We start from the raw sequence: 16,155 nt of genomic DNA, 5'->3' as shown, positions 1-16,155 counted from the left end.
CATTCCTGCTTATATGTCGTCTCAACCGTAACTATTACCAACCAAAGATGATTTACGGCTATTTATGTGTAGATGACTTTTCTTAATCCCTTTCTGTCATAAAAAATATCTCTAGGAATGCATAATGGTCTTCCTCTTCTCCCTTATTCACGTTATATGTAGCCTACCTCCAACTGCAAAAGAAAATATCTCGCCCTATATCATATCCTGTGATGAATTACCAGGTATATGAACAAGTGAATACTTGGGGAGAAAAGTGTAGCTCATGTTACCTTGAGAGAAACATTTTCCCTCGGCCTAATGTCCTAAACTCTTTATCTAATCGTTTACGCAACTTTGTTTATGTATACTTGTTTGACGCTTTCCTAAAATTTGTTAGTTCATTGCTACTCTCATTTGACTAGAGTGCTTTGCTCAATCCTTTTTATTTCTATCTTTATTTCATATAAGAACATTTTATTCTGAAATTTGTAATCAATATAAAGGAATTACAACTATACAATTATCAAAAATCATGTTAAAACAGACTGCAAATACTGTATATAGTCAATAAAACTATACACAAGCTATGGTATATTGACGCTTCCAGTTCCTGTGTTGCCACGTGGCCTATCCAAAAACACCCCCTCCCGTGAGTTTTATATCCAAAATCGTTTAATTGCAGCAAAATGACCAACTGCTCGTGTGTATATATATATATATATATATATATATATATATATATATATATATATATATATATATATATATATATATATATATATATATATGTGTGTGTGTGTGTGTATGTATACACACACACACACACACATATATATATATATATATATATATATATATATATATATATATATATATATATATATATATATATACTGTAAATATGTGTCTATATATATCACATGTTGTATGTAAAGCGATGAACTGGTGAAGAATTTATCCTATTAGTGTGTGTGTGTGTGTGTGTGTGTGTAAGAGAGAGAGAGAGAGAGGACGCACATCGACAAGGTTATAATCCCCTTGCATCATAGTACCTTTGTAAATAAGAAGAAAAAAATATTTTCATATTTGAATTTGTCAAAACACATAATAGACATAAACAGATACAAATGTGAATGAAGTGAAGCTTATCTTTTCATATGCACAGTGCATCTATTATCTAAGTTGACTGTTTATTCTTTTATTATTTCAATTTAGCCTATGCTCAACATGGTTACAGTGCTCGGTTTAATATTTCTCTTTTTGTCTCTAATAAATATATTTTGATTTATTTCAAGGCAAAATAAAAAAATCATTGCTGATTCAAGAGCGCATGTTGATTTTCATTTACCAAATTTGTGTCCTGAATTTTATGACGCAAAGAGAATTAAGCTGTGGACGTTTTCTTTACAAAAGCCTCATTCCGGTTTGATAATCAAACGATCAAAACGCGTGAAATTTGTCTTTCTGCTACAAGATACGACACACACACACACACACACACACACACACACACACATATATATATATATATATATATATATATATATATATATATATATATATATATATATATATATATATATATATATGTGTGTGTGTGTGTGTGTGTGTGTGTTATAACAATGATCTGATTTTCATATCGGCAGGTTAGAGCAATAAGGGGAGAAATAGCAGTCTTCTTTCGATCTTATTTGTCCCACTGCATAGCAGGGTCGGCCGCTCGAGTAAACTTCTTCCATTTCTATTCGTAGCTCTTCTCTGAGTTCTACCACACCCATATTCCCTATCACCACATCCGTCGGTTTCCAGAAAAAAAAAAAAACCTACAGGACATAATCCCCACAGACAAAAGTCCACAGGACATTATCTCACAGGAAAATCCAACAATATCCATCGTGGAGAAAACCCCACAGTAGGCTATAATAATGTAAAAAAAAAAAAAATAAGTTTTGAAATTGTGTATGTATGGCTTAATAGTGCATATTAATGAGCCACTTTATGTTGATGTTAATATGCACTACATTTACTTTTTTGCTATAGGCCTACATTAAAAGAACCTATCTGGAATTTACATGATTTATTCCAGTTATTTTATTTACATTTTACAAATGTAGAAGCATTTTGGTGCATTTTTATCCACTGTACTACTCAAAGCCGCCAACGGAGGTTCAGCTTAGTGCAGTGCAAGCTCAAGAGCAGAGTAAATAAAATCAGTAAAAAAAAATCTTTTAATATATATTAAGGGTACCTGACACTTGCACGCATTCGTGGCACGCATTGATGCGCGAACTCGCGTGAACGAGTCGTGAAATTGTCGTGAATAGTGCGGGAACGATGCGTGGCATGCGTGCCCATAACTTTGAAATGTTTAAAGTTTGTGGCACGCATTGGCACGCCAAAAATAGTCGTGAACGATGCGCGAACTGGCGTGAACTGAAGTGAACGATGCGGGAACTGGCGTGAACTGGAGTGAACGATGCGGGAAGTGGCGTGAACTTTATAATGAATAGAAACAAAAAGGAAACGAAAAAATTGATGAAAAGGAAAGAAAAATAAACCTAATAAATTTTTATATTTGCTGTTTTAATGTGAAAAAAAATTATATCTTATTTCAAACTATTTCTATAACTTTATAATGAAGAGAAACAAAAAGGAAACGAAAAAGTTAATGAAAAGGAAAGAAAAATAAACCTAATAAATTTTTAAATTTGCTGTTTTAATGTGAAAATAAAATTATGTCTTATTTCATGCACACACTTATTTTCCTCTATTACCAATTAAGAGCCAAAACTTTTGTTTTAAATAAAAATTAACTGAAAAATAAACCCAAGAAATTTTTAAGTTTGCTGTTTGAATGTAAAAATAAAATGATGTTTTATTTCATCAACATACTTATTCTTCTTTATTACCTTAAAATGAAGAGCAAAACAATTTTTTTTCTGTTTGCTGTTTTAATGTAAAAATAAAATGATTTCTTATTTCAACACACTTTTTTCTCTCTTACCTTAAAATCAACAGCCAAAAAACTTTTCATGTTTGCTGCTTTTAATGTTAAAATAAAATGCTTTCTTAATACTTGTACATATTTTATGTCTGCTATTTATATGTAAATCAAATGCTTTCTTATTGAAACAAAAATAAAGGGCAACAAAAAATACAAACGAAAAAGATACGTTTCTTCTCCTCAATGCAATGGTGTCTCTGACAGAAAGCAGTGTTGTCTCTTCCGAAGCCAATCCAAGAATGTACTCGGGTTGGAGAAGCCCCATTTTTAAATGGAGCGGCCAATTCGTGAACTGGCGTGAACAATGCGTGAACTATGCGGAATGATGCGGAAAGATGAGTGAACGTGTCGTGAACTTGTCGCGAACTAGGCGTTCCAATTCGTGCCATGGCGTGAACGTGGCATGAACTTGTCGTGAACTATACGTGAACGTGTCGTGAACTGGTCGTGAATAGTGCGGGAAAAAACGCAGTGCATGCCACAAAGTGGCACGCACTGCGTTGCAAAAATGCGCGCAAGTGTCAGGCAGGCTTTAATGTTGCGCATATGCACATTACACGAAGTGGCTCATTAAAATACAGTATACTATTAGGCTATGTCATAAATAAAGAAATGTTACTATTGTAGCCTTCTGTGGGTATTTGTCTACTTTTCACATGGCGGGATTATGTTCTATGAGATTTTGTCCTTTATATATCACATCCATCCATCTGATCCACTGACACCCCTCCCCTCTCTTCTAATCACATGGCCATAGTATCTCAGACGAGCTTCCCTAGCCTATCTTTTACATTACATATACCATATTCTTCTTATATATTGATTCCCCCTCCTTACCGGTAGTGATATTCCTGCAATCCGTCTCACAATCCTTTTCTCGGTTCTCTCCAACAGTCCCTCCTCTATCCTCCTTAGTGCCCTAGTTTCTACTCCATATAATAGTATGGGTTTGGTAATCGTCTTACAGACCTTCAATTTGAGTCTTAATGGCATTTTATTGTCTAAATCAACTCTAGTTACTTCTCATCCTTTTGCCATGCTTCTATCACTCTCTGTCTCACTGCTTTCTCAGTACTTCCCTCCTCTGATAGCATTGATCACAAGTAGTTAAACTCATCATTCTGTTTTAGCACAGTACCATACATGACTTTAATGTTTACTTCTTCATATCTTTCTCTACCACTAACCATTAGTTTGTCTCTCCAATGTTCACCTGCAATCATTTCCTTTCTAAAAATCTTTTCCATACTAAAAATCTTACTTACAGTATTTCTGTGTCTGCTATAATAATGACTAAATCATTTGAAAACATCAGTTCCCTCAGTTTTTTGTCATTCCTTTATTCTGATGACAAAGTGTCTATAACGACAAGAAATAGGGATGGACTGTCAACAGATCCCTGATGGGGGCCAACTTTCACAGGGAATGTTCCAGTCGCCCCATATTTTGTCAGTACAGTGGTCCTTTCTCCATCATACATCATCCTACCTAACCTTACTAACTTCTCTGGTGCTTGTCTTGCTTTAAAGATTACATCCACTGAGCTCTTTCCTTTCATAAACCTAACCTGCTGCTCATGTATATCTATCAACTCTCTCAACCTTCTTTCTACTACTCTTTCTAGTATCTTGAATTCAGGCTCTAAAAGCATTAGTCCTCTAATAGTACCACAGTTTAACATAAATTTTTTTTATACAATTTAATCATCTAACTATTTTGCCAGTTCCTTGGCATTCTCTTTATATCCCCGATATTTTTCAATAGTGTGCGCACCCACTCTTTGCCTAGATTTCCCTATGCATTAACCATTGCTATTGTTACCTCGGATTTTCATGCAACTTTATTAAATTTTCTTTCCTTTATAGAAGTCTTGACTTCACTTTTTCTGATGTTTGTTATTGGTCCTTCTGCTGGAGGAACATTTTCCGGTCCTTCCCACTTGTCTTTAGCGTTTAATAGTTATGAAAAATAGTATTTTCATCTTCTCCTGACTTTGTCAACTAAGGCATTTCCATTGTCATCTTTAATCATTCCTACCTCTCCTACATCCTGTCTGTCTTTTCTTCTCGCTTCTGCAATTCTGTAGATTATCTTTTCTCCCTGTGATGTTCCCATCATTTCATACCACTCTCTCCTGGGTTCTCCCTTTACAATCACTACCCTTCTCTTTGTTCCTCTCTTTATCCGTCTATATTCCTCTTCCTATCTTTGGTAGTTGTTATCTTCTTCCCACCTTCTTTTGGTTATACTATTTTCCTTCTCAATTGTTTGAACATCTTGATTCCATCACCATGTTTCTTTTTCCTGAAACTGTTTACCACTGGTTCCTTCACACACATCTGCTGCCACTACCACCACAATTTCTTTCATTACATTTCATATCTCTTCAGGCGATTCTGACGTCCAATTTTCATACCTCTACTCTGGCTCTTTCCAATTTACTTATGAACTTACTTGACTTCACTCCCTTCAGCTTCCAAATTTTGATCCTTCTATTCCTAGCTGGGGCTTGGATTTTCCTTATTGCTTACAACCGAAAATCTGCCACCACTAGTTTTTGTTGAACTACAACAGTCTCATTTAGAATACCTTTACAATCCATAATACTCATTTTGTCTTCCTTTCTAAACAAAATATGGCCAATTTGAGTCTCATTTTGTCCACATTTAAATGGTACCAGATGACTTATCCTTTTCAGAAACAGTGTATTTATAGCTTCTGTTAATTCTAACAATCTTTCACCTTCCTGGTTTCTTCTTCTAAAATTTTCTCCATGTATTCCTTCAATGCTATCGGAACTCTCACCTACATGGGTGAAAATGTCCACAGATAACACTTAAAAGATCACTTCTTGGCACTCTTTATATAAATTCTAATTTTTCTCTGAATTCGTCTTTCTCTTCACTACACCCTTGTTGAGGGGAGTATGCCGAGAGGATATGCCATACTCGTCATTGATATGCTGGACCTGTGATATTCTCTTGCAAATCTGGATTGAGAATAAGTCCTACACCATTTCTCTTTGGATCTTCCGTTGTGTAGTAAACTTTATATCCTTTCCCAAGCTTTCTTACCCCTTTCCCCTTCCATTCTCATCTTTCCTGTTTTTTTTCCAATCCTTGTCCCTTACTAATTTCTTTAGCTGCAATCGTGACTGCTGCTTTACCATTTGCATATTGCTCACTATTGTCTGGGGATACTACAGTGTGTAGCTTGAGGGATATGCCTTAGCCCTATTGCATTCTAGTGTTGACTCAAAATTCATTATTTAGTTTTTGCCACAGTTTTCATATTCGGTTGGCTAAGCCAGGCAGCATCGGGGCTTGAGACTGGTAATAAATTGGACTAGCTTGTCCCCCCACAGGTAGTGTAAACAGTATGTTCAATTTCAGCGGAGGGGGAGGTAGACAGCTCAGCTTTACTAATTAGCCTTGTGTTTATATGAATACATTCATTATTGCATACAAATAAAACACAATAGATATTCTTCATTAACAATATGTGCAATTAGATATATAAATGATAAAAATACCTATCAAGCAGAAGAACAATGCTTTGGCGATAGCTGAATGTAGAGATGCGGAATGCATGGTACCCACAATGCACTCTAGGTCCCTTACCGTACACCATTAAAATATGTTCTTCCTCTGTACAACATACCCTTGTTTTGGTTTATCATTAAGGATAAATGGCATTACAAAACCAGTGATCGTCAGACATGCAGATGAAGAATGAAAAATTCCCGGTCCCTTGAATGAAACTACGCAAAGAATTTAAACAAAACATAATTTTCAATTTCTTCTTCTCAGACGATCGACAAGCTACCAGACAAGGTCCTCCTGAAGATCTTCTCTTACCTGCCCCACAGGGAGATCATCGCCAACGCCATTGTCTGCAAGAAATGGCGAACTATTGCCTACGACACCAAGCTTTGGGACGCCGTGTCTCTTCGCCCAGAATGGAACGGTCTCCATGTAAACAGCATCGACGCTCTTCTTTACCTTATCAAGTAAGATTTTTACGTCAAGTTTAACGTGATTACATGAATAAAAACTGGTACTGTAAAAGCCGACTTTGTGTCAAGATGCTGTATGTTGTTGGTGCTTTGATTATTTATTACATATATAAACAGAATTGCCAGTACTAAGAGTAATACTAATCTACTAGGTAATATTTCTATCATAGGATTGGTAGGGGAGATTTTTACTTTTATATGGGGAATGGAAATTGAATCCTTTTTTTCTTATCAAAGAGAGCCTCGGCAAAAGAAATTGTTAATACTTCAATAAATATATTATTCAAGATACATCTGCTGTTCAACACCAATAAAAATTAAATGGAATCATAAACTGCAGCTGCAATATTTGTGGAGAACAGATTTAATTATGCATACATATCTTTTCTCAAAATAACAAGATTTTGTAGTCATAAGTCAGTACGATTCAAGCATATACGTAGTTTACTCTGCTTTTCTGTAAATCATGGGAATGCGCCACTTTCAACATACTGTTAAACACCTCCATGTGATGAATATATTGTCATTGCAGTAGCGTTTTAGTTTTTCTACCATTCCTAGGCATTCGATTCTTATGATAACTTTCCCAACAACCTCAGCGTTTAAAATAACAGCCATTACCTTTCAGTGCTCGCTTCGCAGCGTCCCTGAGATACATCGAGATGCCTATGGACCTTATTACCAACCCAGTCCTCCATGACTTGGCCGAGAAGTGTCCCAACTTGACCAGCATGCTCTTGGACTTCTCCACTGCCATGCAACTGCATGACTTCAACGAACTGCAGGTATAACTGGATGAGACTCTCTCTCTCTCTCTCTCTCTCTCTCTCTCTCTCTCTCTCTCTCTCTCTCTCTCTCTCTCTCTCTCTCTCCTTCTTGAGCTTAATAACAATGGTTTTCGTCTTTTTACGTATTGATTAAATCGATTACAACCCTTGTTTTATATTCTTAATTTTCTGTTTCATATTTTTTCCTACGCTAATAACCTTGATTTAGTAATTTTTTAAACTATTCTTACACCAAAAATACGTTGTACAAACTGAATTTATATAAAAAAAGGTTAGTCATATGTAAACCATGTTTAGACCAACTCCTATATGCCTCACTATATCCTCTTAGGCTTTTCCAACGAAGCTGCGCACGATGTGCATTTGTCTTTCGGCCGTCATCTTCATGGAAGGTTTCATGAGAAAGATTTATAACTTCATCAACGGTCTAGAAGTCTTACACATCATTGGCAAGTCGGTTTTGTTTTCCCGTTGTTTTTTTAATCTTATTTAATCGTTCTTTTTTTTATAGAATTGCATGTGTAACAGGGAGGAAGGGAGTAACCCTAGAAAAGTAAGGCATTTTTGATGCAGTAGTAATTGTTGCAGTAATAAAAAAAACTTTTCCCTTCTGACTTCGTTTACTTTCTTTAATCGACCCCAAATTACACTTTTATTTATTTATTTGACTCTCTCTTTCATTTGCTGTCCTCCTCCTCAGGCACCTACGAGAAAGCGGACGAAGAAGAAGAGGAAATCTATGAAGTCATCAACATCCACAAACTGAAGTCAGCCACGCCTAACCTGAAGGTTGTTAACCTCTATGGCATTAACTTTGTCGACGATTCTCACATTGAAGCATTCAGCTCAAATTGCATCCAGGTACGAAAATAAGGGATTAAATAAAAACATAAAAAGGTTAATTTCATCTACCAGTGTTGAAAGCATAAGAAGCACAGGAAATTAAACTTGTCTTATTTCTGAGAACATTACATTCCGTGGACTAGAAATAAATATGGTCTTTCTACCGAATAGCTGCACCAGTTTTTAACAAAAACAATTGGGTGCAACTCCTTATCTTTCAATCATCATGATTATCTGCCACTTTGTCACAGCTAATTCATATAAACATAACAATAATATATTATGAAACTTTAATTATGACCCACGTGGATGGTCTATGTAGCACATCCATGAACCATTGCTAGAAGAGAGGAATAATGAGATAATGTGTATTTGCGAGCAGGGGAGCCACAGTGGAGCAAAGACCATTAGAGGGACGTTTGCAAAGCAGGATTAGGAAAGTTCCTAGTTTACATTAGACATTAGATGATGCTGGGCGGTTCCATATTTTCCCTTCCTTCAACAGCATTGTTTGTACACCGACTCTTTTTAAAGTTCTTTTCTTCAATATTGTTATTGTTATGTTTACATGAAACAGCTGTGCGAAGTTAGCGCCCAATCATGATGCTTGTGGGTGGAGCATGTTAAAGATGAGTGGCTGCACTACGTCGCTTCACCTTTTCACTCTCCCCTTGCTTTGACGTCATCTTTCTTTCACAGCTGGAATGTCTGGCCGTCAACTTCTGTGCTAAGGTGACTGGAACGTCTTTGAAGATTCTGTTAACTAGATGCAAGAAGCTGAAGTGTCTCCTCATGCAACAATGCAGTAGGTGTTCTTTGTCATTTTGTGCTATTATTATTATTATTATTATTAGCCAAGCTACAAACATAGTTGGAAAAGCAAGATACTATAAGCCCAAGGGCTCCACCAGTGAAAAATAGCTCAAGGAGGAAAAATAAGGAAATGAATAAATGATGAGAACAAATTAACAATATATCATTCTAAAAACAGTAACAACGTCAAAACAGATATGTCATATATAAACTTTAAAAGGACTTATGTCAGCCTGTTCAACATAAAAACATTTGCTGCAACTTTGAACTTTTGAAGTTCTACTGATTCAACTACCCAATTAGGAAGATCATCCCACAACTTGGTCACAGCTGGAATAAAACTTCTAGAATACTGTGTAGTATTGAGCCTCATGATGAAGAAGGCCTGCATACCTAGTATTACGACCAGGATAGAATTGTCCAGGAAGATCTGAATGTAAAGGATGGTCAGAGTTATTAAAAATCTTATGCAACATGCATAATGACCTAATTGAACGACGGTGCCAGAGATTAATATCTAGATCAGGAATAAGAAATTTAATAGACCGTAAGTTTCTGGCCAACAAATTAAGATAAGAATCAGCAGCTGAAGACCAGACAGGAGAGCAATACTCAAAACAAGGTAGAATGAAAGAATTGAAACACTTCTTCAGAATAGATTGATCACCGAAAATCTTGTAAGACTTTCCCAATAAGCCAATTTTTTGTGCAATGGAAGAAGACACAGACCTAATGTGTTTCTCAAAAGTAAATTTGCTGTCGAGAATCACACCTAAAATTTTAAAAGAGTCATACAAATTTAAAGAAACATTATCAATACTGAGATCCGGATGTTGAGGAGCCACCGTCCTTGACCTACTTACAATCATACTTTGAGTTTTGTTAGAATTTAACTTCATACCCAATAATTTGCACCATGCACTAATTTCAGCTAGATCTCTATTAAGGGATTCAGCAACCCCAGATCTACATTCAGGGGATGGAATTGATGCACTGAGAGTAGCATCATCTGCATATGCAACAAGCTTGTTTTCTAGGCTAAACCATATGTCATGTGTATATAGTATGAAAAGTGATGGGCCAAGAACACTACCCTGTGGAACACCAGATATCACATTCCTATACTCACTATGGTGCCCATCAACAACAACAACTATTCATTATGAAAAGCTGAAATCTTTCTTTAAATCCAATTTGCTAACTTTTAAAGAGAAATTCCATGCATTCTAATCATCTTTTAACTCATTTATATGGTGTTTTCTTCTTGTCAAATTTCTAGAGGGAAAAGTATACATTTTATGGTATAACTAATATCAAAAAGATTCTTTCACTTAAAAAATAATTTTGCAATACAATCTACACATTTTCAAAATACATAGACTAATTCTGATTTGGAATTATGCTAAACAACCTAACTCACCAAGCTCTATAAGATACCAGATAGGCAGTTTAACCTGCAAGGACTGTTAGTCTAACGTGATCTACCCTCCAGGTCTTCAGAGCGATAACGTATTGGCTGCTGAATGGGAAAAGTCATCCGTGGTAGAGCTAGACGTGACAGCAACTGACCTCTCAACAGACTGTCTTATCGACCTTTTGACCCGTATCCCAGCCATCAGGTGGCTGAGCGCTGGACAGCTCGACGGCTTCACAGACGCTGTGAGTATTCACTGGCTTAAAATTAATTTCCCGCATTTCAACATTAATTCTTTTCCCCACCTCAAGTCTCTACTACGCTCATTCTTCAACAGCTGAATTGCAAATGGATCCCTGTACAGCAAATCTTCCATACATCTACATAGAAATTTCACCAGAAGAGCGTCAAACCTTCTCACATTGCACAATTCAACTCTACCTTGCATAAACTCATACACACCATTGATATCAAGGCCTTTTTTTATATATCACTCAATCTGTTCAACTCTTTTGGAGGACTTCCTCTCCTGCCTCCTGATACTTCTGAATTAAGTATTCATTTTACTGCCCTGCTGTCATACTTTCTCACAACATGACTGAATCCCCACAAAATACTCTGATCCATCCTTTCATTTGTGGTAACCTTTTGGCCAATTCTGCAAATATCCATAGTTCTCACTAAATTAATTCTTATTGCACCACATATATTACACAGACTGTTTATCGCAACCAATTTAACCTTTTCGTTTCTATTTACATTCAACCTCCATACTTTACTTCCATAAAGGAAAGTATTACTTGGATATTGTTGCATTAGGATAAGCCAATGTCCATGGAATTCCAATGTATTATATCAAAAGGCAGGAGAACGTCTGGTAAAGCCTATAAGGTTTAAAAACCCCATGGGAGATGAAAGGCCTTCTATATGGTGCCTTAGCCACCACATACATCAGGTCAGTCTCTCTACTGGGGACCGCTACCACGGTAGTAGTAGCAAGTGCTACATGGACAAGGCTTCTCTAAGCAGTGCCAATAGTTTAGTGCAGATATACCTAAAGGCTGAGGAATGCCTAACTGAGGGACGGGGACCTCTTGTAATGTCCATTAAATGGAAAATGAGGTTCCTCTCCAGAAGCCTATGGCATCCCAATTTCACTCCTGTAGTATGCCGGAAAAAAAGACAAAAATTGTATCCTCGGTTCTCTGTGTGGGTATATGTCACTAAAAGACCAGGACATGGGGTTTACAGCCATAAAAGTACTTTATGGCATTTTAAAAATAAAAATATGGCGAGAATATCAAGTAAATTCTATATATTATTTTTTCTAATAATTTGACGTTTCCCAAAACAAGGGTGCATATGAAGAAAATAAAAACACAAGTGATTGCACTTTCATACTTTAACTGCTGAAGGTTATGCAAGTCAAGAGAAGTATTGTTCATCATCATCTCCTCCTACGCCTATTGACTCAAAGGGCCTCGGTTAGATTTCGCCAGTCGTCTTTGTCTTGAGCTTTTAGTTCAGTACTTCATTCATCATCTCCTACTTCACACTTTATAGTCCTAAGCCATGTAGGCCTGGGTCTTCCAATTCTTCTAGTGCCTTGTGGAGCCCAGTTAAACGTTTGGTGGACTAATCTCTCTTGGGGAGTGCGAAGAGCATGCCCAAACCATCTCCATCTACCCCTCATCATGATCTCATCCTCATATGGTACTCGAGTAATCTCTCTTATAGTTTCATTTCTAATCCTGTCCTGCCATTTAACTCCCAATATCCTTCTGAGGGTTTTATTTTCAAATTCACTAAATCTATTGGAGATTGTTTCATTGTCATACCATGACTCATGTCCATAGAGTAAAACCAATCTCACTAAACTGATATATAGTCTGATTTTTATATGAAATTTTAGGTGATTTGATTTCCAAATTTTACTGAACCAAGCCATTGTCTAATTTGCTTTTTTCAATCTTTCACTAAAGTCAAATTCCAAAGACCCTATATTGGAGATCATTGTTCCTAAATACTTAAATGATTCTACCTCATTAATCCTTTCTCCTTCCAATGATATTGCATACTCCGTTCTCATCACATCTGTCTTTCTTCTATTTATCTTCAGCCCAACCTCGTGTGATATTTCATTTATTCTGGTAAGCAAGCATTGCAAATCCTGTGGTGTTCTGCTAAGAAGGACAGCATCATCAGCATACTCTAGATCTGCTAAATTCCTATCACCAATCCAGTCTAATCCTTCTCCACCATCTCTGACTGTTCTACACATTACAAAGTCCATGAAGAGGATAAACAACATAGGTGACAACACATTCCCTTGGAGTACTCTGCTGTTCACTGGAAACTCACTTGATAAGACTCTATTAACATGAACTTTGCACTTGCTATGCTCATGGACAGACTTAACTAAATTTACATATTTAAGAGGAATTCCAAAATAACGCAGGATTTTCCACAAAATTAGCCGGTGCACACTATCAAAGGCTTTTCATAGTCCACAAATACCATCAAAAGGGGATTTCTATATTCTACGCATTTCTATACAACATATCTCAAAATGAAAATTTGGTCAGTGCAAGTATTGTTAGTCAATTGCAAAATTTACAGTAGTTAAATCAGACCACACAATTATCATTCTCAGCCCACACAACCATAGCCATAAAACATTCACTTTCAAGTGGAAATAACATCAGGACCTCTTTTTCCCTTCAGGTACTGAAGGCGTGGACAGAGCGCGGCAACCTCAAGAGCCTGATCGCCCTTGACCTCGATCTTTGTGACAACCTGTCCGAGGAAGGCCTCTACAAATTCTTGGCCCGCTATGGCCAAAATCTTCGAGGACTGGTGCTGTCTGGCATCCCACAGTGTACGGATTCTCTCTGCTCTAACGTCATGCCTGCTCTTAAGAACATCAGGTGGGTGGCTCTCTCTCTCTCTCTCTCTCTCTCTCTCTCTCTCTCTCTCTCTCTCTCTCTCTCTCTCTCTCTCTCTCTCTCTCTCTCTCTCTCTCTCTCTCTCTCTATAATCCCATATTATGGTGGAATTGCATATCAGTCGATCCTATTATCCTAACTCTTCAAATCTGAACATCTGATTTATCGCCCCCATCCCCTCCTCTTCCTCCTAACAGGATTCTTAGGATGGGTCTATCAGAGGGTCTATCCTACCGTCTCATGGGTAAAATCCACGTAGACGGTCTATTGGACAACATAGCTCGCTACGGCCAAAATCTCGAACGACTGGAATTGTCCTGGGATCCAGAGTCTCTCAGATACTCAGACAAAAGTCAGAAGGCCATTGACACCATGCGCGTCCGATGCCTACGTCTCAAATGCCTAGTTCTGGCGTAAGTTTAAACTCATTTTCTTTACTCTAGGCCCGTGGGAAGGGATGTTTAATCTCCATAAACAATTGACTGGTGGGATGTGAGACTATTAAACTTTGTCATATATTTCATAGTCTAGCATGTCTTAGAGAAACATGCATTACATAGGATTTCTATCAGTACAAATATCGATTTTCCCTTATATATATATATATATATATATATATATATATATATATATATATATATATATATATATATATATATATATATATATATATATATATATATATATATATATATATATATAAATATATATATATATTTAAATGATATTTTTGTTTTTCATGTAAAACACGTGTTAAAATATTTTAAACATTACTACAATTTTACCTAATTTTATTGTTCTCACATCTTCCAATCGTACTATATTTAACCTTTCAATTATCCATTTTCCCACACCTGATTTGTGTTCCCGCTGTTATCAACATATCGACTATTTTCCTAATTGTCAATAAGCTTCTTTATTTCCAGGGACGGAAAATACTATGAAATCGTCAGGGCGAACTTCGGTCGAGCAGACAGAGTCACGGTCGTCAGAACAGCCACCAATTGCAGCGTCTCCATCGTCTATCTCCTGACGCATTATAAAGATCTCATCAACAATTAATGCGTCGTACACTCGGTACCCTTTCAAATGTGATAAACTTCCTCGGGAACTACAACAAATACGACAAGCATAGAATATATTATTAAAGTTTCATAAAAGCTCGCGAAATCTTGGTGACGTAAACATTGTCGGAGGATGAATTTCTCTTAATGATCTGATTTTCAGATATATAAAACGCTTATCAAAAATAACTTGCTTAGCATAGGCCTATATAGTAATCATCGAAAATAATTTTTCATTCTTCCGAGGTAAATGAAACAACATCGTAATTTATAATTATGAAACGAGAATCCACACTGGAAACGCGAAATTCCATGACGATATCGCAGACGTCATCGTACTGTTTGCGAGAAAATTTCGATTTCTTGATTGGATGACTTCTGTTCAAACATACATAATCATCTATATTTCTAAGGTAATAGACGTTTCACGACTCTACTATATAAAATAATATAAAAAAGTAATAGAATCAACGACAAAATGAAAAAAAAAAAAATAAAACGAACTCTAAGCAATAATTTGACCCATATGCCAGCCATTACGTACAAAAGCATGAAGAACCTAAGTGCCTTAAGATTTTATATAGGTAAATATCTAATAGCATAAAAGATGCATGAAGTTTTGTAACATCTAAAATGTATTGGGCTTCCTGTAATTCATAAATATTTTAATTAAGTATAAACTTTGAAAAAAATAGCCTACAGCTGTTTCACAGATGTATTATGCATCTATTACATTTTTATAGACGGTTCAAAGAGATTATTTCACTCTTTATTGCATATCTAATGGATAAGTACATCTGGCATGGATCATATAAATGGTCTGAACCTAATTCATTTGTTCTTCCCTTGTTTTCGTTTTCTTCAGTTTCCATTTTCATATAAAACCCTTTCTAGTATTGTACAGTATTGTTACTGGAAACCAAACTGTTATACGTAAATAAAATGGGAAAGAATCTCATGTTTTTCTTCCATACCAAAGAATTACTGTCAGATACTGTGATGTAATTTTAGACCAAATACATAAAACTAATCATCATTGTTATTTTTGGGTTATTTGAGACTTCAGTGGTTCTCAAAATGAAGCCTCTAAAGGTCTATATACCAATGTTGTGTATATTTTGAGTTCCTACCAATCAATGAACATAAACTAAAGACACATTGTGTCACTAACTCATTTATAAGTATAAGAAAAGGCACATGAAACCACTTGATCAATGAAATCCGGTCCGAGGGAAGATTGTGAAATAAAAGAGCAAGAATTGAGCCAAACGAGTAAGATCTGTGGAA

At 36.2% G+C, this 16,155-nt stretch overlaps 1 protein-coding gene across 12 annotated transcripts in view; it reads left to right on the top strand.

The window, feature by feature from the left end:
• Positions 1-15,821, top strand: part of FipoQ (F-box/LRR-repeat protein FipoQ) — a 204,306-nt gene extending 188,485 nt beyond the window's left edge. For all 12 annotated transcript variants that reach the window (XM_068381644.1, XM_068381633.1, XM_068381632.1 and 9 more), the window contains 9 exons: positions 6,796-6,995; positions 7,630-7,786; positions 8,121-8,238; positions 8,490-8,650; positions 9,332-9,437; positions 10,938-11,104; positions 13,584-13,786; positions 14,002-14,217; positions 14,731-15,821. In XM_068381644.1, the coding sequence (XP_068237745.1) occupies positions 6,796-6,995; positions 7,630-7,786; positions 8,121-8,238; positions 8,490-8,650; positions 9,332-9,437; positions 10,938-11,104; positions 13,584-13,786; positions 14,002-14,217; positions 14,731-14,866 (1,464 nt within the window). In that variant the 3' untranslated portion in view covers positions 14,867-15,821. The remainder of the gene's footprint in view (positions 1-6,795; positions 6,996-7,629; positions 7,787-8,120; positions 8,239-8,489; positions 8,651-9,331; positions 9,438-10,937; positions 11,105-13,583; positions 13,787-14,001; positions 14,218-14,730) is intronic.
• Positions 15,822-16,155: the final 334 nt, after the last annotated feature.

The sequence above is a fragment of the Palaemon carinicauda genome, chromosome 10 (assembly GCF_036898095.1).
Source record: "Palaemon carinicauda isolate YSFRI2023 chromosome 10, ASM3689809v2, whole genome shotgun sequence".
NCBI classification, from domain to species: domain Eukaryota; kingdom Metazoa; phylum Arthropoda; class Malacostraca; order Decapoda; family Palaemonidae; genus Palaemon; species Palaemon carinicauda.
This window is presented reverse-complemented; position numbering and strand designations above follow the sequence as displayed.